This window comes from Peromyscus leucopus, chromosome 11 (assembly GCF_004664715.2).
Source record: "Peromyscus leucopus breed LL Stock chromosome 11, UCI_PerLeu_2.1, whole genome shotgun sequence".
Lineage (NCBI taxonomy): Eukaryota > Metazoa > Chordata > Mammalia > Rodentia > Cricetidae > Peromyscus > Peromyscus leucopus.
Genome location: NC_051072.1, coordinates 48,477,391 through 48,499,400, shown reverse-complemented (window position 1 = coordinate 48,499,400; position 22,010 = coordinate 48,477,391). Strand labels below are relative to the sequence as shown.

Sequence of the window (22,010 nt, the reverse complement as noted above, 5' to 3'; positions counted from 1 at the left end):
TGAGTACACAACCAGTTATCAAGCATTAGTAATTGCTATTATTCACAACAATAGTATCTGCCATACACATTACTGTACATGTCTTTTCTAGTAAAACAGAGGTTCCTAGGATGTGTTTAAGACTTACTCTTGGGGGCAGGAGACATGGCTCAGAGGTTAAGAACACCAACTGCTCTTCCAGAGGTCCTGAGTTCAATTCCCAGCACCCACATGGTGGCTCACAACCATCTGTAATGAGATCTGGCGCCCTCTTCTGTATATATAACAAATAAATTAAAACAAAACAAAACTTACTCTTATGTATTTCTGCTTCAGGAGGGCTCGACTGAACAAGGACACTTCCTGCAAGATTTGTTGCTTCCTGTTTATCAGCTTCAACTTGGTTCTTCCTCCTCTTTTTCTCTTGATTTTGGTCTTGCTCTAACATAGCTTGTTCTAAATCTGGTCCTGACGGAGTCGGTGATTCCTCTTCAGCGACTGTCTGAGCATCCTTTTGAGATCTTTCTGGGTCTGAAATGTTACTATTTACAGACTCGTCTGGATCATCATTCACTTCTTCACTGGTTACATTTTTTGCTAAAAACAAGAGAAATTGTTATAAATACATGAACTACTTACAGAAAACTTATTGAAAGGGAAGATGATAAATAAAGTATATTCTGTCGTGTTATTTTTGTGCAAAAACTGAAGATAGACTAAAAGAGGGAAAGAAGAAATCAGTTATAATATTTACACTATAAAAATCATGCCGGTCCAGGCTCAGTGGTAAAGCACATCCTTCTTAGCATACACGGCCATGGGTTCAACTCCCAATACTGTGTCCCTGTCCCCCGTCTCCCCCCGCCCCCCCCCCCCCGCCCCCGCCCCCGCCAAAAAAAGGATACACACGTGGCAATTAACAATAATAAAGTAAGTTTATATGTAGTAATGTGATGGAATTCAAAGTATATTGTTATATAAAACTTAAAGTGGCAGAAATATTTGCATATTTATGAGTTTATATTTTCATTAAAAAAAATTATGTTATTCCTAGGAATTCTCAAGAATTTGCTTTGAAAGTCAGGTAGGACAAAGAGTTCTAGAATTGTACCTTTTGTATCATTTTAGGGTGTTTGGTTGACTTTCTGAGACAAGGTCTGATGCATCCCAGGTTGCTTCAAACCATATAACTGAAACCAGGCATGAATTTCTGATCCTCCTGCCTGAACTACACGTCTTTCTTATCATTTTGTGTGCTGGGGATCAAATCCAGGCAGTCCTCTGCATTCCTGGCAAGTACTAAACTAACATCCTCAGACTGAAACACTGTTTTTTCCTTTGAAATATATGTGTGTGTGCAAGCACAGTATATCGGTGTCTGGAGAGGCTACAAGATGGCATCAAATACCAGAGCTGCAGCCATACCAGCACAGGTGCTGGAAACCAAAGGCCAATCCAATTCAAGAGCAACAAAGCATTCTTGACATCTGAGCCATCGCTCTAACCTGTATCAGGCCTCTCTCTCTCTCTCTCTCTCTCTCTCTCTCTCTCTCTCTCTCTCTCTCTCTCTCTCTCTCACACACACACACACACACACACACACACACACACACACACACACACACGTACATGTAAGCATTATAGCAATAATAATAATTCCCTCCAACTGCACACTCTGATGATGTCAACTACCTGAATACCATCTGAACTCTCAATTCCTAAGAGACAATCCTGTCAACTCACCACTAGATGAAACTGAACAATCAATACCTTTTACATTTTTCCGTGGCTTGGAGGCCTTTTCCTTTAAATTCTGACATTTAGTAGATTTTTGTTTCCTTTTTTCTTCTTCAGCAAGAACTTTCTGAAGCAAATGAGCAAAAAAATCGAAGTCAAAAGGGCGTTTTTCCTCTGTTTAAAGAAAAGGGAAAAAAATTTAGGTTTGTTTTTTTGTTGTTGTTGTTTTATTTTTTTAAAGAAGAGCTCTCTAGTTTTCAAAGTAGAATAACATCCAAAGCAAATGGACTTATTTATTAGACAGAGCGTGGATAAGTAAATATATAGACCCTTCCAGTAACAAAACAAAAAGGTACTTTAACAAGTAAGGGCTAAATGTGTCCAGCAATTATAGCATACACACACATTTTAACATAGGGTTAAAGCCCAGCATTAAAAAATAAGTTAAATGAAAACATTAGGTGTTACAAAAGGAACTGCTGTTTTAGACCATGAGTTTTATGTCACTATAAATAGGTTTAAATAGGTTCAAATACATCTTTCTTAATCAAAATGAAACCATTCCAGTCAACCCATCTTTGCCAATTGTTTTGTTCTGTCTTAGTCCCTGTAATGTAAAATCCATGCTTGAGATTCAGTGAAATCTTGGAAAGCGCTTTCTGCTTCTTTCTGGTATAAAACATCTGCCCTGTAAAAAACTACTGAGATGCTTGGAGAAGTGACAGTCAATGGCAAGGGGTCAGGTGAAGACAGCAGATAAAGCAAAACTTGGTGGCCTAAGCCAGGTGTGGTGGCACACACCGTTGATTCCAAAGGCAAGCTTATCTGTGAGTTCAAGGCCAGCCTGGTCTATGTAGTAAGATCCAGATCAGCCAGGGTTTAAAGTGAGCAACAACTGTGGAGCCTAATTTGTTCAAGTTTCAGCTTCTGCAGTAGTGGTTGTGGTAGGAGGCTGGGCTTTGTGGAGAACCAGGCCCTGTCTGCTGACCAATGCTGGGGGCACAGCTCATGGACCTGATGGACCTATTTCTCAGCTATAATAACAAGCTTTGAAGCCTCTTCTCAGTCCAGGCACTGCTAGGCATTGCTTTATTGCACAATGCAATCCACTTGTCACTGCATGTCACAACCCAATAAAGAAGTGGTACAACGCTGTGTGTGAAATCAGGACGACAGTTCAAAGTGATGACTTTTTAATCGAGCTTTTTCATGTTTCCAATGTGCTTCAAATGCAAAATAACCACTGAATGGTCCACACTGAGTTCTGGGGCAGATTCACCAATTGCCCAGTTTGCTACATTCCTCACCTTCAAGGTTCTCCTCTTCTTTGCCAACCTTACTGAACCATTATTGTAACAGTATATTTCTTAACAGTTCCTGGGCCAAATGCATTGCTATTGTTGCAAATTTCGTCACATAAATGACTCATTTTGAAGTCAAGTAAGAAAACACTTGAAGGGCAAGAGAGCTGGCTCAGCAGTTAAGAGCACTGGCTGCTTGTGCAGACTAGTTTTACATCAACTTGACATAAGGTAAAGTCATCCAGAAGGAGGAAGACTCAAACTAAGAAAATGCCTCTGTAAGGCTATCAGGCTATAGGCAAGTCTATGTTCTTAATTAGTGATTGATGTGGGAGGACCCAGCCCATGGTGGTCCTGCATTCTATAAGAAAGCAGGGGGCTGGAAAGATGGCTCAGAGGTTAAGAGCACTGGCTGTTCTTCCAGAGGTCCTGAGTTCAATTCCCAGCAGCCACATGGTGGCTCATAACCATCTGTAATGAGATCTGGTGCCCTCTTCTGGCATGCAGGCATACATGCAAGCATAACATTATATACATAATAAATAAATAAAGCTTACTTCATTTAAAAAAAGAAAGAAAGCAGGCTGAGCAAGCCATGAAGAACAAGCCAGTAAGCAGCATCCCTCCATGCCCTCTGCATTAGCTCGTGCCTCCAGATTGCTGCCCTGTTTGAGTTCCTGTTCTGACTTCCTTCCATGATGAACAGTGATTTGGAAGCATAAGCCAAATAAACCCTTTCCTCCCCAAAGTAAGTTGGTCATGGTATTTCATCACAGCAATAGCAACCCTAACTGAGACACTGCTCTTCCAGGGTTCAGTTCCCAGCACCCACAGGGTCGTTCACAACCATGTGTAACTCTAGTTCCAGAGAATTCAACACTCACTTCCGTCCTCTGTAGGCACCACACCCATGGGCTGCACAGACATGCATTCAGGCATACAAAAATAAAATGTTTAAAACAGTTTAAAAGACTACCTTGATTTTGCTTTTTGTCTAATGTGATTTCATAGTAAATATATAATATTATAAATAGGTAATAAGTCAGTAGTACAAGATCATAAAGTGAGAAATATGCATTAATATGATGCATAATAACCATATTTAATAATGTAATCAATATAAAATGGTAATTTCAACAATGTAAAAACCAAAATTACTTTTGCACCAACCTATTAAAAGGATAAAACTATTTATACAAGCAATAAAATGGGCGAATCTCAAAAGTAAAAGAAATCAGACACCAAGCATCACGTTGTATGATTCAATTAGGTGATTAAACATGCTATACTAGTCCATGGTAACTCAAATGGAAACAGCAGTGCCCTTGAACTACCAAAGCACAGCTTGACTGGAAGGCAAACAAAGGGTCTTCTGAGTTGATGAAAATATTCCATGCATAACTTAGGGTGTTGGTTATTAGGATATATTCTTTGTTAAATTCAAATTATACTTTGAACTATTGTATCAATTATTTTAGGTGGCAAAGCCAGGCCCAGGAGGTAATTCAGTGGTAAAGCACATGCATTAGCTGGCATAAGAACCTGGGGTCAATTTTCAGCCCCCAAAACACAAATGGAAATAACTAAGACCTCCTCCAAATGCCTATGATTCCAACATGCCCTCTTTTCATTACGTCCACTTCAATGTATTCTTCTTAGGATCACTAAAATGGGAAGTAAACATAAACCAGTCTAATAAAATCAGAAATACTGCCACTGTCAACTGTATAATAGAGCAAGAGAGCAGTCAGGGAAAAAAACCAAAACAAGGAATAAATCTACAAAAGAATGCTTCCTTAAACTTTACATCTAAACTCTGGTGAATGTACAGAAATATCACAAAAATGCCTCAGAAAAGGAGATACATACTAAAATACTAATCTGTTCTGATTCTCCACAACAATTAACTAGCATCTAAGGAATCCAGAACAAATCTTTAGGTGGTTCTAGAGGACTTACAATATAAGACCCTGTCCAGACAAAAGCAAAAAACAAATCTATAAAGGGAGCTGGAGAGATGACTCAGGGGTTAGGGCACTTATTGCTCTTGCAGAGGATGCAGGTTCTTCAATTCTCAGCCCAGCACCTACACGGTGAACCACAACAATTCATAACTCCAGTTCAAAATGATAGGATGCTCTCTTCTGACCTCCAAAGACACTATACACATGTGTGGTGAACATACATGAATGCATACATTCATACACATAAAATAAAACTTTAAAAATCCCACAGAAGTCTTTAATTCTTTAATTTCCTGCTACAAAGGCTCAAAATCAGAAAGAAAAACAAAACTATGAAATCTATAAATTATTTTCTGATAATCTATTAAGCCCAGTGGAAAGTCTCTCCATTTTTTAAATGAAGAAGTTCTCTATTCACAATACTCCAGATCTTTCAGGAGCCACTCCTGGAAATACTTTCAACTAAAGACAGAACACTCCGCATCAGACCCACTCATCTACCAAGGTGTCTACTCATAAAATAAATTCACACACTACACAGTGGATATTCTAAATCACACATGAGTCGTTTTCCCCTAAAACCAGCCCTATGGCTAACTTTCATTAAGAAATTTTATTTTGAGCTGGATATGGTGGTGCACACCTTCGATCTCAGAATTCGGGAGGCAGAAGCAGATGAATCTCTGTTAACAGTCAGTCAGCCTAGCCTACAAACTGAGTTCAGGGCAATCTGGGCTTCAGCTTTGGAGCTGAAGTTAAGAGTACTTGCTGCCCTTGGAGAGGGATGGGTTGAGTTCCCAAAATCACATGGCAGCTCACAACCACCTGCTAACTTCAGATCCAAGGGATCCAATACCCTCTTCTGTCCTCTGTGGACACCAGGCACTCACATGGCACATAGATGCGGGCACTCAACATATACACACAAAATTAAAAAAAGCAATTCTTAAAAAAACATTTAGACAGGCAAGGTGGTGTACATATTTAATTCCAGCACTTGAGGGACAGAAGCAGGTGGATCTCTTTGGGTTTGAGTCCAGCCTGGTCTATGTAGAGTTTTCAGGATAGCCAGGACTAAACAGTGGGGCCTTGTCTCAAAAAGAAATTATTTTACTTATAAGTAATTAAATTTAACACTACAGCTAATTTCATGGCTAAATGAACACTGACATTAATTATAAAATGCTGATAATTATTTCTTCATAAAAAGTGTGTACCTTCCAAAACATTTAAGAAAAACTATTTTAAACATAAATTTGTTTTTATTTATAGATATCTTGTAGTCTTTCTGTACTTACTAAAGGAAAAAAATAGTAATTTTAATGAAGGTATCAGAAGCTAGATGGTTCCTAGTGCTCTTTTAAATCGGATCTGAATTTAAATGTTGCCCATACATAAAGAACTTCACTAAGGATCAATAAGCATTAGGACCCAATTCCTTTTTCTTCCTTCAAAGAACTCAGTCTCTACCTGGAATTTGCTTATCAATATCCCCCACCCATTTAAACTCAGGCCTCTCCAAGCGGATTTCTCCCCTGCCTTGTTTGCCAACACAGCTTGAAGAGCACCCAAAACACAGCAGGTAATCAGTGCTGTTGACTCAATGACTGGCTGACAACAAACGGACCAGCGGTCACAATCTACTTCCATGAACTAGCTCCTAGACACAGCTCCTTCCCAATGACAATGCACTCAGGAACAGATGGCAATTACGACCAAGCACTGACCACAAAGCCCGACACCCTCAATTTAGCACAGAACCACATGATGGAAGGAGAAGACCAACTTTTGTAAGTTGTACTGTGATACACATGCTGATGCACATCCATACATGCATTGATACAAAATAAAACATTGAAAAAGCCACTTTTCATTATTAGTTACTGCATACATTCATGGACTTAAAACTCTGCTTACCGCCAGGCAATGGTGGCACACCCCTTTAATTTCAGTACTCAAGAGGCAGAGGCAGAAAAATCTCTGCAAGTTCAAAGCCAGCGTGGTCTACAAAGTTGAATTCCAGGACAGCCAGAGCTATACACAGAAACCCTGTCTTGGAAAACAAAACAAAACTCTGCTTACCTGCTTCTGGATATTTTGTCTAATTCTTTGATTACAGATTTGTACCAATTACCAAACTCACACTGCTAAATAAAAAAACTCAGACACACGCCAGAAGGACGATACACGCCTTTAACCCCAGCACATGGAAGGCAGATGGATCTCTGTGAGTTCAAGGCCAGCATGGTCTACATAGTAAGTTCCAGGACAGCCAGAGCTATACAAAGAAACCCTGTCTCAAAAAGAAAAAGAAAAAACCAACCAACCAAACCAAAAAAAAAAAAAGAACAACTCTGGCACAGTGGTTCATACCTGTAACACTAGCACTTGGAATCCTAGGCAAAGGATCGAAAGTTACAGACTAGCCTGGAATAGATAGCAAGGCCTTAATCTTACAAAACCAAAAGGGGAAGAAGCTTTCATTCTTTTTCTTATGCCAATCTAAGGACAATTCTAAAACACTAGAGCCAAAGACAAAGGGCTGATCATTTTTCAACCTCTACAAATAATACTTTGTGAAGAAATGCTTTAGTACTTACGGAATGCTTTGTCTATTCTCCATCCATTTGTTTTTTCTTCACGTTTAAATTTATTCTGTTAACAACAAAAAGATCTATAGTAATGTTCTGCCATTAAACAAGGATTATTTCTAATTAGAGAGCATTAATATGCAATTCTATAAAGCATACCATTCTGTATTAAATGATATACTTTTGCCAACAGGCTAAGTTACTTAAAGCTTTAGTTTCTTAAAAATGAAGGTTGAGGGCTAGAAAGACGGCTCAATGGGAAAGAGCATTGGCTGCTCTTACAAAGACTTGGGTTCATTATCTAGTAGCCACATGGAGGCTGTAACTCCAATTCTCGCCTCCTTGGGTACCGTACACATGATGCACGCGCACGCATACACATACACACACACATACATACACACTCTCCAATAAATATAATTTATAAACTTTTTTATGAGAATGAAAGATTCACACAGATTCTCCTGATCTGATCTTTATCATCAACAGCAGAAATGCACAATAAAAGCTAGATTTACACCACACAGAAAGTTGTCATGGGCCAAACTCGACACCTTCAGTTCAACATCCAGAACTGATAGAAAAGGGCAAGGAGAGAACCAATTCCCACTGAGTGACCTTATTACTTGCATATACTACTGGGTATGAGTGGGCCTATACAGATACACAGACACATACACACACATGCACAAACACAGATAACACACACGATAAATAGATTTTTAATAAAAAAAAAAAAATAGCTGACTAAGCCAGGCAATGGTGATGCATGACTTTATTCCCAACACTCAGGAGGCAGAGGCAGGCAGGCAAATCTCTATGTTACATACAGGTAAGCCTGGACTACAGAGTTCGTTCCAGGATAGCCAGGGCTACATAGAGAAATCCTGTCTTGAAAAGTCAGAAAAAACAAAAACAAACAAACAAAAAATTTTGACTATCACACCAAACAGTTAAATATATAGTCAATTAAGCTAACACTATTTTATCGAATCTAAAATACTCCTAAGGTTAAACCTCTTGCATTATTATTATTCCAAAGTGTTTTTAAGTGTAATAGAGGGAGTCTATACAGAAACAACTAAGCAAAAATTTAAACCCAAGTTTATCTCATTTATATATGGTTCCTGATATATCTATACACAGTGTATACTATATAAGATATATATTTTTTTTTAAGACAAGGACGAATGTACACCATTGTGGCCTCATGCTCACTATTCAACTAAAAGATAAGCTTAAATTCTTCCTGTCTACCTCTTGAGTTTTGGGGCTACAGGCATGCACTGCCATGTATTTTCCATGTTACATGGGCGCTCAGAAATCAAACCCAGGCCTTCAGCTCACAAGGCAAGGACTTTCCCCTCTAAGACACTGCCCCAGATCTGTTCAGTGAGTTGTTTGTTTACGTGTGGTCGTTTAAGGCAGGATCTCGTGCACCCAAGGCTGGTCTTCAACTCCTGATTCTCTTGCCACCTCTTGAGTGCTAGAATTATAGGCACGCATCACCACGTCTGGCTCATTACAAAGATTTTTTAAAGTTAATAAAGCCTTAGAGAAAGATGAATCAGGAGATTAAGCGAGGAGGATCACAACTGGAAGTCAGCCTGGGTTACAAAATGAAAGCCTGTCTCAAAATATAAACCAAAACAAATTTACAGAAGACAGACGAGTGATGGAAGGAAAAAGAAAACAAATCAAAGGGTTATCACTACAGAACCTATGAAAGTTTAAATGGTAATAGAAAAGTAAGAAAATTTTGTAGATAGGAACTCCACAGCTTAGCATCAAAACTGACACAAGAAAGTTTTCCATTATATTTATTTATTTATCTATTTATTTATGGTTTTTCAAGACAGGGCTTCTCTGTGCATTCCTGGCTGTCCTAGAATTCGCTCTGTAGACCAGGCTAGCCTAAACTCATAGAGATCCGCCTGCCTCTGCCTCCCAAGTGCTGGGATTAATAATGAATGCCACCACCACCCAGCAAAAACATTTTAACTTAAGATCTAAACAGTTTCATACATACACACAAAAGGAAGGAAGGGAGGAAGGGAGGGAGGGAGGGAGGGAGGGAGGGAGGGAGGAAGGAAGGAAGGAAGGAAGGAAGGAAGGAAGGAAGGAAGGAAGGAAGGAAGGAAGGAAGGAAGGAAGGAAGATGCAAGCCGATATCTCCCATGAATGAAGTTATAAAAATTCTCAAAAAACATGTAATAAGGAGACTGAAGAGATGGCTCAGGGGTCAAGAATACTGGCTGCTCTTCCAGAGGACCTGGGTTCAATTTCCACCACCCACATAGTAGCTCATAACTGTCTATAAGTCCAGTCCTAAGTGATTTGATGCCCTCTTCTGGTTTCCATGGGCACCAGGCATATGTGTGGTTCACAGATGTACATGCAGACAAAACACTCATACACATAAAATAAAATAAAAGTAATTTTAAAAATTAAAAAAAGAAGAAAATGTAGCACACTTCTGCAATACATTAATGGAATATAGTAAAACCACATGGAATTGATCCCATGAATTGTAAGGTTAGTTCAGCATCCAGAAATCAGCAAGATATACTTCACTAATCTTAGAAATAGTGCATTCTCACTCTTCACACTACTCAAAGACTTACTGGAACTACACTAACCTTTTAAGGAACCTAAATGTTTTCCAAAAGAAATAATTCAGTGACAAACATTATTAATTAATCACATTATCAGAAAATTCTACCTCTAATCAAATTTTAGTCTTCACAGAACTTTAATGTTGTTTTCTTTCTAACCAACATCAACACTAGAATATAAATAATATATAAGCAGGAGCTAGGCCTGGTGGGACACGCCTTTAATCCCAGCACTCAGAGGCAGGTGAATCTCTGAGTTTGAAGATAGCCTGGTCTACAGAGTGAGTTCAAAGACAGTCAAAGCTACAGAGAAACTATCTCAAACAAACAAACAAACAAATGCATACATACATACAAGCAGGAACCTCACCTCTTGAAGAAATGCCTGAGGCTATGGCATTATACTAGAGGATGCCCATTACATAATGCTCCCAGGCAATCAAATCTAGTCTACTTTAAGGACACACAAATTTTTATCTTTTTGATCGGTTACTTTCACAATGTAGCACACATGAGAAGATGGGGAATTAAAAGAAAGATACATGGTTGGGCAAATGTCTCATTATAACTGGGAATGCACTTTGACAACACAGTATGACGGAACCTAGATACATTCCAACCCAGGAAACCTATAGCCAATTTCTCAGCAAAAACCACAAAGCTCTCCGGTTCAATACACCTCTACCTGACAGCACTTCTGCTGCTCGAAATGTTAGTGGTCACTCACAAAGAGAAGGGGTACTAAGACAGCAATAGACAGTTCAGTTATACACAACACTTTTTTCTTTAATTTTGGTTTTTCAAGATAGGGTTTCCCTGTGTGTGTAGCCCTGGCTGTCCTAGAACTCAATTTGTAGACCAGGATGGCCTCAAGCTCTAAGAGATCCCTACCTCTTCCTCCCAAGCACTTTTCATATCATTCTAGAAAATCTAAAAGGTAAATCTAAAAGGTACTTTATAATCATAAACCTACATCTACTTTCTCTTTTCATTAACTTCCCAAACAAGACAGGGTTTCTATGTGAAACAGTCCTGGCTGTCCTGGAACTTGCTCTGTAGACTAGGCTGGCCTCAAACTCAGAGATTCGCCTGCCTCTGCCTCCTGAGTGCTGGAATTAAAGGTGTGCGCCATCACCACCTGGCCTCATTAACTAACTCTTAATTTCAGTATCTTTATCAGTAGTCTTCAAATATATTTTAAAAGTCATGTAAAAGCTCAGGAGATATAATTATATTAAAATGAGAAATCTTACAAGAATCGGTTTTACACACACACACACACACCATAATAGAGAACAAATGACTATAAATTAAGTTAAAAGAAAAAAGCCTTAGTAATTTTTTGGCCCTATCTAACCAATAAATGTTATAGGTATACTTTACCTTAATTTCTATCCTTGCTCTGTGAGGAAAAAGTTGTCCAATCATAGAAAAGTCAGTTCCTACCATGCTGATGGCTAAAAAAAACATATCTGTTTCTGTAAAAAATAAAAGATTAACTGAAAATTAATTTTCTGTTCAGACAAAATAACCTAAGTATATTAGTTAAAAATAAGTTATACAACATTTAATTTTATTGAAAAGAAATTCAAAGAATTCTAAACACCCTAATACATTTAAAGAAAAAAAAATCTCCATAGGTAAGTGTAGTGGTACATTCCATAATCCCAGAACGCAGGAGGCTAAGGGAACAAGGACTGCTGAGTTCCAGAACTCATGTGTGTGGTGCAAGATTCTAGGCCTGGATTCTACCTCAAGCCTGGTGGGATATAAGCCACAGTTTGTGAAACCCATCTGACAAGACCAGATTTCCTGGTCGTGCCCTGCCCCATGTAAACCTTCTAACTTGCTCTGTACTTACCAAGTCAGGATTCTTGCTCTGTACCCAACAGGGACAACTATGGAGGTGAAGTAGGTGGCCCAGGAGACAACTAAAATGATCACACCCCCACGCCAAAGCGTCCCTAAAAGCTTGATCATCACATGGACCTGCTGGGACACAGAGAGGGCCACCCAACCAGGTAATAAACCAAACTTGAGATAAAGGGGTCTCTGAAAATAGAGTTTATTGAACCATGCTGTTGCTAGACAGAAATGAAGGACCAGCCCTGGGACAACTTCCACAGATACCAGCAGCACACTGAAAAGCATTTGAAGGGAGTAACCAACCAATAACTGATCTGACTTAAGTCCCACTCCATGAGATGGAATCCATATCCAACACTGCTTGAGTGACCAAGAACCTGAGACTAGTTAGCCCATTGACCTAGGGCAAAATCAAGTAATTCTGGTCTAAAAGGAAAAAAAAATTGTAGTGATAAAATGACTCCTAATAATATTATGCTATACTCATAAATCATTTCTTTGCTCAGCCATTATCAGAGAAGCTTCCTCCTGCAACAGATGAGAACAGATGAGACCCACAGCCAGACATTACTCAGAGTGAGAGACCTTGGAACACTCAGTCCTAAACGGGATGTCTCCACCAAAGCCCTCCCCTCAGAGCTCAAGAGAATCCATGGAAGAGGAGACAGACAGAAAGAGGGTAAGAGACAAAGGGGATGGAGGACACCAAGAAAACAAGGCCCCTAAATCAAGAGGAGCAAAGCTCATCTGAACACCCAGACACTGAAGCACCACACACAGGGTTCGCACGGTGTTCACTGGGTCCTCGACATATTATGGCTTCTAGTTTCGTGTTCTTATAGGATTCCTGACTGTTTGTCTGTCTTCTCCAACTCTGACGTGACAGTTTTTGTTTGACCTTATTATATTTTGTTACATTTTTAAAAAATGAATGAATGCAAACCTAGCCAGTAGGGTAAAGGTTATCAACAGAATTGTCATTTATATCTGCTGGGAGAGGGAAAATCAGTTTTCTCAATGGAATGACACTGGTTTATCAACCACTCCAAGGCAGATCTCATATTCAGTAGCTGACCAACAAATAACAAATTCCACAGGTGTGTGTGTGTCTGTGTGTGTGTGTGTGTGTGTGTGTGTGTGTTTGTGTGCGCGCGCACACTCGCGTGAGTGCACATGTGCACTTTTATTGGTTACAGTTTGGCAGGGTTTTTTTTGTTGTTTTTTTTTTTTCCTTTTTGGGTGATGTTGTATTTTGCTTTCTAGGCTTTGGCTGTTTTGCTGTTGTACTGGACTTTTCATTTATTTTTTGAGAAAGAACTTAAAAGTTGGGTGAATAGGGAGAAGGAGAAGATCTAGATGAACTTTGGGGAAGGAAAGAATATGATCAAAATATATTTAAATTTAAAAACTGGGGGCTGGAGAGATGGCTCAGAGGTTAAGAGCACTGGCTGCTCTTCCAGAGGTCCTGAGTTCAATTCCCAGCAACTACATGGTGGCTCACAACTATCCATAATGAGATCTGGTGCCCTCTTCTGGAGTGCAGGGATACATGCAGGCAGAGCACTGTATGCATAATAAATAAACAAATCTTTAAAAAAAAAAAAAAAAAAAACAGAATAAATTTAAAAATTGTTTTAAGTTAATAAAAATAATAATAAAAAACTGCACATAGTAGATGCTAAATCTTATTACTATCAAGCAAATGTATATTAAGATAAAGAAGTAATTTAGAATATTATATTTCCATAAGCTAATAAAACTTACAAAATTATTATTGGCAAAGCTGTGGGAAAATAATACTTTTTATAAGCAATTGGTAAAAATATAAATTGATGGGGCTTTTGTGTTTGGCCACCTGTAGGAAATAAAATACCTAGTGACTGGCAAAAAGAGGAAAAGAAAAAAACAAAAAGCACTTAGAGAAATGTTCACTGGACCTGGGGGTTGTGGTGGTTTCTAACATGCTGAGGAAAGGAGGAGGGAAGTGAGGGGATGTGACAAGCCTGACAGAACTTATCTCAGAAGAAACAGAAATGGTAATAGTCAGAGAAGAACAGCACACAGTATTTCTTTTGCCCTATATCCTGCCATGCTTAAAAAGGTTTTCACAAACTATTTTTAAATAAAAAGCAGTTAAGTACCACCATGAAATATGAAATTGTTTATTTTAGGTAAGATCCTTTTTTATTAAGATTCTATTTATTAGGGTGGGGGAGGAATGGAGACAATTTCTCTGTGTAGTCCAGGCTGGCCTCAAACTCAGAGATCCACCTGCCTCTGCCTCCCGAGTGCTGGGATTCAAGGTGGGAGCCACCACCTCCTAGAGAGATAAGATTCTTTATGTAGGCCAGACAGGCCTCAGACTTGTGATCCTCCTGCCTAAGCCTCCTCAATGCTTGCCTTCTAGCTATACACCTTCACTGTTGGGGAATGCCTACAGAAACGTTATTATTCGATGTTTTCAAGGAGAACATTACGCTGATTAGAAATACGGGAAACAGAATGCTCCACTGGCACAAAGGGCTAGTGTATGGTGCTTACACAGAACATTATTCACCTAAAGGTTGTTTCTTTGTACAATTTGAAAAAGATGAAGAATCCAGGCAAAATGATCAAAATGCTAATTCTTAAAATGATTTCTAGGGTAAAGTGAAGATATGGTAGAGGAAGGAGGGAGGAGGAAAGGGGCACCAATAAAATTACGTGGACACAAGACAACATGACAGTTCACATCTTCTTTACAAGAAGTCTGATTTAATAGAAAACTTATAGTTCATTTCAAAAAAACAGCATACAACTTTTAGTGAGAATGAGTTACCTTTATTTGACCATGGTTTTGAGTAATAGTTTTTCCTGAAGCTGGAATATGTAGTTGTTGAGCCTCGCTCAAATATTGGATCATTTTCCTCAACAACACAGGGGCCTTTTGTTCTCAAAACTTCTACAGTTAAACTGAAAGAAAGACATTTTCAAATAGAATCACACTAAAAACAACTATGAAAAACAACAGTAGATGAGATTTAACTAGCCGTATTCTAAAATTTACCATAGCAGTAATACCAAAAATATTAGATATATTTGAAAAATGATATTTAAATTCAAAATATGTATTTTCCAAACGTTATTCCTAAGAGGCAGAAATAAATGCCAACCTGTTTTCATTATAGCATTTTTAAAATAACTTTGGTCTACCTATTGCCATTTTTGCTTTTCTGTCTGTCTGTCTGGTTTTTTAGACCAGGCTTTATGTAGTACAGGTTTCCTATTCATCTACATCTACATCTTCCCACATGCTAAGATTGTGGGTATGTGCCATCACAACTGTTTTATTCTATCGGTTTCTACTGTCTCCTGGGCTAGTATCACATTAACTATTAATGACATATAAAATCACCATCACACATAAAAATGTATTATCAATATTATATTTATATTTATTATAGTCAAATTTAAATGTTATATACATTTTTACTAACCAAACTTTCAAAACCTTTCATTTCTCTTTATTAACTAATCCCTTATAAAATATATACTTTAGAGCTGGAGATGGATCAGCAGTTAGGAATTGCTTGATGTTCCTAATGACTTATTATATACACCCACACGTCAGTGCAACTCTCAGCCCTCATCTGGGAAACTTATATTTGCAGTAGATGAGGATAACAGAGACCCACAAGGCCAAAGTGCAGAAAATAGAAGGGACTACAAAATATTCAGCCCTAAATGCACCATATGTAACAGGTACTCCTCCCAAGACTCCAGAATCACTATGAAAAGAGGGTAGAAGGAATATAAGAGCCAGGACGACTACAAGGAGACATCTTCTCATCACAGAGCAAGCTAGCAGCTACACAGAGGAACACACAGTGACTGTTACAGCGTGCAAAAATCCTCTGCAAGCCTGAACTAGAACAAATGCCAGCACAGAGAGGAGTGTCGAGCGAGCACAAAACCCCACCACTACCTGTGCACCAGATAGCAAGCGGTAGCTGCTGGTAAAGGGAGAGGTACGAGTTCTCTAAGAACGCATTTCCTAATAAGGTGACCATGCTCCAATGGAATACCATACACCCAAGAATATTTGGGTAGCACTCACTGGTCTTGAAGGGTTTTAAAAAAAAAAAAAAAAAAACACAAGGAAATGAAGTGGATCTGGAAATATGATCAAAACATGTACAAAATTTAAAATTCTCAATGATTAAAAAACAAATATGTGTATGTGTGTATTTAAAAAAAAAAATGCTTGCTGCTCTTCCAGGACTCAAATTCAGTTCCCAGCACCCACATCAGACAGCTTAGAATCACATATAACTCAGATTCCAAGAGATCGTCCATTACGGCCATATACCAAAATATGAAATTATGGTGAGGTGTAGTGACATATAACTTTAATCCTAGCAGTCAGAAGGCAGAGAAAGGTGGACCCCTGTAAAGTTCGAGGCCAACCTGGTCTACAAAGTGAGTTCCAGGCCAGCCAGGACTACACAGTGAGACCGGGTTTCAAAATCTCAAGTGAACAAAGTGAAATTAGTGAATAATGTGATAAAACCTAAGTACCAACTTCAAGACTGAGTAAATCCTAGAATTCCACCCTCATTGGATAATAGCGCACAGCTGACTCAGCAGCTAGCCTGGGTTAACAGCACGGGAAGAAGGAGTAAAACCAAGTCAGGGTGACAGAAAACAGGACAGTGATACATCCCACGCAAAACATGCTAAAACTACAAATTAATTTAGTCCCCCTTTCTGTTCCAATATTCATGATGTAAATACACACAGTGGGGTTAGAGTTATACTGACAGATTCAGAAAAGAACCTCTCCTTAGACACACAACATGTGTTCTCTGCCATCACCTCCCTCCTCCCTCTCGCCCCATCTCCTTAACTCACCTTTCTTCATCTAAAATAATAGAGCCATCTTCTGCCACTTTGACTCGGGGAACCAGCAGTGGCCCGTCGTCCGCCTCCTCCTCCACCTCTCCATTACTGTCAGCATCAGGAGCGCTCGGACTCTCCTGTCTACTAAATGTAAAGAGTCGATTAGCAACAAAACACAAGTATTCCCTGAAAAGTCCAGATTCAAAACAAGTTATTAAAAAAGCAACACTCCAGCTACTTCAAACTTTCCCTATAACTTAACTGACAAAAAATGACCTACCAGTCATGGTGGTACACAATGTAATCTTGGCACTAAGGAGGCCCCTTATCTCTTTAACTCATACAGAAACACATGAAAATTGCAGAGTAATGCTATCATGTGATGTTTCCATTGATTAAAAATATAGTATGATGGCCGGGCGGTGGTGGCGCATGCCTTTAATCCCAGCACTCGGGAGGCAGAGGCAGGCGGATCTCTGTGAGTTCGAGGCCAGCCTGGACTACCAAGCGAGTTCCAGGAAAGGCGCAAAGCTACACAGAGAAACCCTGTCTCGAAAAACCAAAAAAAAAAAAAATATATATAGTATGATATTTAAATTAAGCTAAATATTTCTATCTTGTCAAACATTTCTCATTGCTTTGTGATAAAAATATGCAAAATCTATTTCCCTAGCTTTCTGAACTATCTATACTAGCTTATCTTTTTTGAGTTCTGTTTTATTTCTTAGTCTAGAAGTAGAATCTTGCTCTGAAGCCCTAGGCAGGCTGGGCCTCACTATATGGCTCCATGCTAGACTCAGCCTCAGCCCTCAACTGCTGGGCTCACAAAGGTCCAGCTCTCAGGTATCCAGTCAGCCTGAGGTGCAAAAGCCCAGCACAACTTCTTGCTCCTATCCAATTATAACTTAGTTTTTCAAAAAAAGAATCCAAATCTTACATTCCACTACAATGTCTGCTTAATATTTTATTGAAGTACACATAAATTATAAATCTGGAATGATGTATTTAAAAACTGGTGGGCTGATGAGATGGCATGGTGGGATAAGGTACTTGCACAAAGTCGGATGGCCTGAGTTCAATCTCCAGAACACAGACTCCCACAAACTATCTTCTCACCTCCACACTCTCGGTGGCATGCATGTGCCCACATATAAACACACAAATACTCACTGCACACACACACACACTAAACACATGTAATGAAAATAAATGTGCTCTTTTAAGTGGTAACATGTTGCCTGGGAGAGGGGGAACTACAGACTTTTAAACCACAAAGAAACAAAGGTGGGAAGACGTTTGTCAACATTCCCTTTGCTCCTGTTGAATCTTTTGCCACGTAGAGCTACTATTTTTCTACAACAAACAACTCCATTTGCTGGGCATAGTGGTGCAAGTCTTTAGCCCTAGCACTCAGAGCCAGAGGAGGCTGATTTCTGTAAGTTCAGGGCCCAGCCTGATCTACACAGCAAGTTCTAGACCAGCCAAGGCTGGTCTAGTGAGACCCTGTCTTAAAATTTGAACATCTTTCATTTAAGGCCAGTGAGATGAGATGGCTCAGCTGGCAAAGAAAGGAACTTGTGGTCAAACCTGACAACCTGCGTTCAATACATGGAACACAAGTGTTGGAAGAAGAGAACTGACACTCGGGCTGTCCTATGACCTCCCAAGCTGTGGCACTCACATGGACACGAAGACACATATATACAAGTATAAATGTAAATCATATTAGTCAATTACATATTTATTACACAAATATTGTAGACCTTTCATTCTGAAAGGGTGTGGGGAGAGGGGTGTGGGTGGATGTGGGTGTGGTTTTGAGACAGGTTCTCCCTGTGTAGCTGTTGTGTGACAATTTCCTCCAGAACAGAACCTTCTGTGTGAGTGCGAAGCTTAAGACATGGATGTCCCTAGAGAAAAGCTTCATAAGCTCAAGAGGCTTCAGGAAGTCCCTAAAACTGAACTTCCCTCCGAGTGCAGAGAAGCAGTGAAGACTGAGAAACACTCTCAGATAAGCCACGCTGACTAGAGGAGACTCAGGCCAACTGAGCCGTGGTGTCTCCAACCTGTTGAACTGCCTCCATGCTGTGCAGAGTGCCAGGTTCCCAGCTTTCATGAGTCATCACCCATGCCGGGTTGGGCTCTGGTGATGCAGCTGTCTTTGAAATAACTTATGCTCTTGTAAGTAACCTCTCACTTGTATTCCTGATAATTAACACCCGTAAAACTCACTGGTTCACCAAGTTGGACTCTGGTAGTATCCTTATGGGTCTGTCGCCAGCAGCTTATCTGGGGCAAGTAGACATTTATTCACATCGCTCCAGAAAAAATGTTGAACATCAATAGTCCAAGCTAGCCTTGAACTCGAGATAATCCTGCCTCAGCTAATTAAGGGCAAGGATTAGACACATAAATTACTATGCCCAGCTAGAGCTTCTATATTTTTCTTTCTTTTTTTTGGAGACAGGGTTTCTCTATGCAGCCTCAGCTATCCTAAGAGCAACTATTCTTAAATGAGTCCCTTTTTAGGAACCAACCAAATGTAATTATAGTACAACAGAAAGCTCCATTTGAGAGCTGGGGATAGGAAGTGTTCAGTGGATAAATGTTTGCCCACAAGCGTGAGGAATTGAGTTTGGATCCTCAAAACCCATGTAAAAAATGGGCAGGCCTAGCAGCCAGCACTCAAAATCATAGACAAGGATTTCAGAAGCAAGCTGATTAGACAGATGAGCAAAAATCAGCAAGAGACCTTGCCTCAATAAATAAAGAGCAACTGAGGAAGACAAACACATGTGCCTAAATAAGACACATGTGCAAACACACATGCATGCCAAACATATGTATATGCAAAAAAAAAAGAAAGAAAGGGAGGGAGGGAGGGAAGGAAGGAGAGAAAGAGGGAGGAAGGAAGGAAGGGAAGAAGAAAGGGAGGAAGGAAGGAAGAAAAAAGAAAGGAAGGAAGGACATTAGCTTTCATTTTAAAAGTGTATCCAATGGCTGAGTGTAGCTCAGTGGTGGGGCATCTGTGTGTGGCCCCAACGTGGTGGCCAGCAACAACAGAAAAGCCCTAATACAACAGATTGAAAAAGAGCAAGATAAGATGCTCACTCTTTTGTCGGGGTGGGAGCCAAGGACTTTTCAGCTTTCTTTTCTTGTTCCACTGAAGAACTGTTAAGTACAAATAAAAAAATATTTTTAATAAACTGATATTTTATCAATTCTATCTACAGCAAGAAGAAAATTCCCTTAGCTTCCCTTTTTAATGCAATGTACTATAACATTTCATTACTAATGTTCAGCAGTCACTTTTCCACTACACTTAGGCAATGAGCTCAGTGAAGGCCGAGAATGAACTTGATTCTCAACACACACCCAACCTAGATAAATAAATCAATAGAGGATTTTCCAGTCAAAAACTCATCAATTACCAATATCTGCTGGGCCCTGGATTAGAAATGTTTCTCCCCTCTAACTCCTTAGTGAAGAGACCCTCAGTCCTGGGAAATGAAGGAGTCTATGTGACTCATCTCCAGCAGCTGGTTGTCAAACTCAGACTTGGGTCTCTGGCCCTTCCTTCAGCAAGGCCAACAAAGACCGGGTGACAGCAAAAGAAGTTCATACGGAAGAATGCTAATTCCACACCCTACACCACCAAAACCACAAGGAGCAGACTTCTAAGATTTCTGCTTCTACCTCAGGCTAACTTGAAGCTTGTTCATAAAGGACTTGTTACTCAAACTGCATCATTACTAATGAAATAGGGCATAAAAACTATACCTTCCTTTATATCACATCGTAGTGTGTAAGAAATAGAATCCCAATAATTAAAACAATAAAGGAGCCCCTCTTAATCTTGGAGATAAAGGAAGGACATCATTTTCATCCCAGAAAGTAGTCACTTGATAGACCATGGATGTGATTACCGCACATCGGAAGAACATCAGCTTAGACCTAAGCAGCAGAGGAGAAAAATGTGTCTTTCCTCATTTTGCTAGAAATTTATCTTACCAACAAGCTTCTGAAAAACAAGAAACTGTACTCTAAAAGTGCCCTATCACTACACACCCAATGAAATAAAAGCATAGATAAATTTACTTACGTCATTGGATTGTTATCTGGTAAGTAATATATGAAGTCTCTCATAGTCATTTTTGAACGATCTAGTGGCCTCTGGCTTTCATTTGTAGCAAATTTGTTTTTCCATTGTTTCTATATACAGAGATTTTATAAACAGAACAATTTCAGACATACTAAACTCAAATATACAACCCACTGATTTAAAGTGCTTTAATATTATAATTATGACTAATTTTAATAAATCATTTATAACCTGAATATTGTATTACACAATACCTTTAGTAGCTTCTTTAAAATCAGAATTAGAGATTCTATTATAGATGTTTTATTATGATGTAATTTGACTTGTGTGCATGCACACATGTGTGGGCATGTGTATGTGTATGTGTCTGTGCACTGCCCCATGGAGCCCAGCAAACGGCACTGAGTGTCACCCTCTATTAGTCTCTACTTATTCTTTTGAGGCAAAGGCTTGCATCTTGGCTCGAGTGGAAGCCAGCAACACCCAATTATCCTGGCCCCTCTCAGAGCTGAGATTACAGCCATGTGTGGGATGCCCAACTTGTTACAGAGCTGCGGGGATCCAAACTCCAGGACTCAAGGTTGTAAAGCGAGCACTTTTAACCAGTGAACCTCCTCTCCACTCCCTTATCTTAATTAAAGATACTTTAATCTGGGCTTCACAACAAGAGTCAAGAAAGACAAGCACTCTGAAGATGGTTAAGATATACCTAAGAGGGCACAGATATGGGTTTCCCAAAGATGAGTCACCCCTTAATAGTTTTTTTAAATCCAGCCGGGTGGTGGTGGCACACTCCTTTAATCCCAGCACTTGGGAGGTAGAGGCAGGCGGATCTCTGAGTTCAAGGCCAGCCTGGTCTATAGAGTTAGTTCTAGGACAGGCTCCAAAGATACAGAGAAACCCTATCTTGAAAAACCAAAAAAAGAAAAAAAGAAAAAAAAATAGTTCTTAAAATCCAAGAAACTGACACTAGATTA

The 22,010-nt window shown here is 39.4% G+C and overlaps 1 protein-coding gene across 5 annotated transcripts in view; it reads right to left on the bottom strand.

Annotated features, from left to right (window-relative positions):
* The window catches only part of Bdp1 (B double prime 1, subunit of RNA polymerase III transcription initiation factor IIIB), a 92,975-nt gene that overhangs the window by 64,456 nt on the left and 6,509 nt on the right, over window positions 1–22,010 (bottom strand). For 3 of the 5 annotated variants that reach the window (XM_028871718.2, XM_028871721.2, XM_028871719.2), the window contains exons 3-10: window positions 21,034–21,143; window positions 20,043–20,102; window positions 16,944–17,075; window positions 14,872–15,005; window positions 11,571–11,665; window positions 7,582–7,636; window positions 1,750–1,890; window positions 295–576 (exon numbers count right to left, since the gene is read on the bottom strand). In XM_028871718.2, the coding sequence (XP_028727551.1) occupies window positions 295–576; window positions 1,750–1,890; window positions 7,582–7,636; window positions 11,571–11,665; window positions 14,872–15,005; window positions 16,944–17,075; window positions 20,043–20,102; window positions 21,034–21,143 (1,009 nt within the window). The remainder of the gene's footprint in view (window positions 1–294; window positions 577–1,749; window positions 1,891–7,581; window positions 7,637–11,570; window positions 11,666–14,871; window positions 15,006–16,943; window positions 17,076–20,042; window positions 20,103–21,033; window positions 21,144–22,010) is intronic. The other 2 variants (XM_028871720.2, XM_028871723.2) reach the window with 1 other exon arrangement.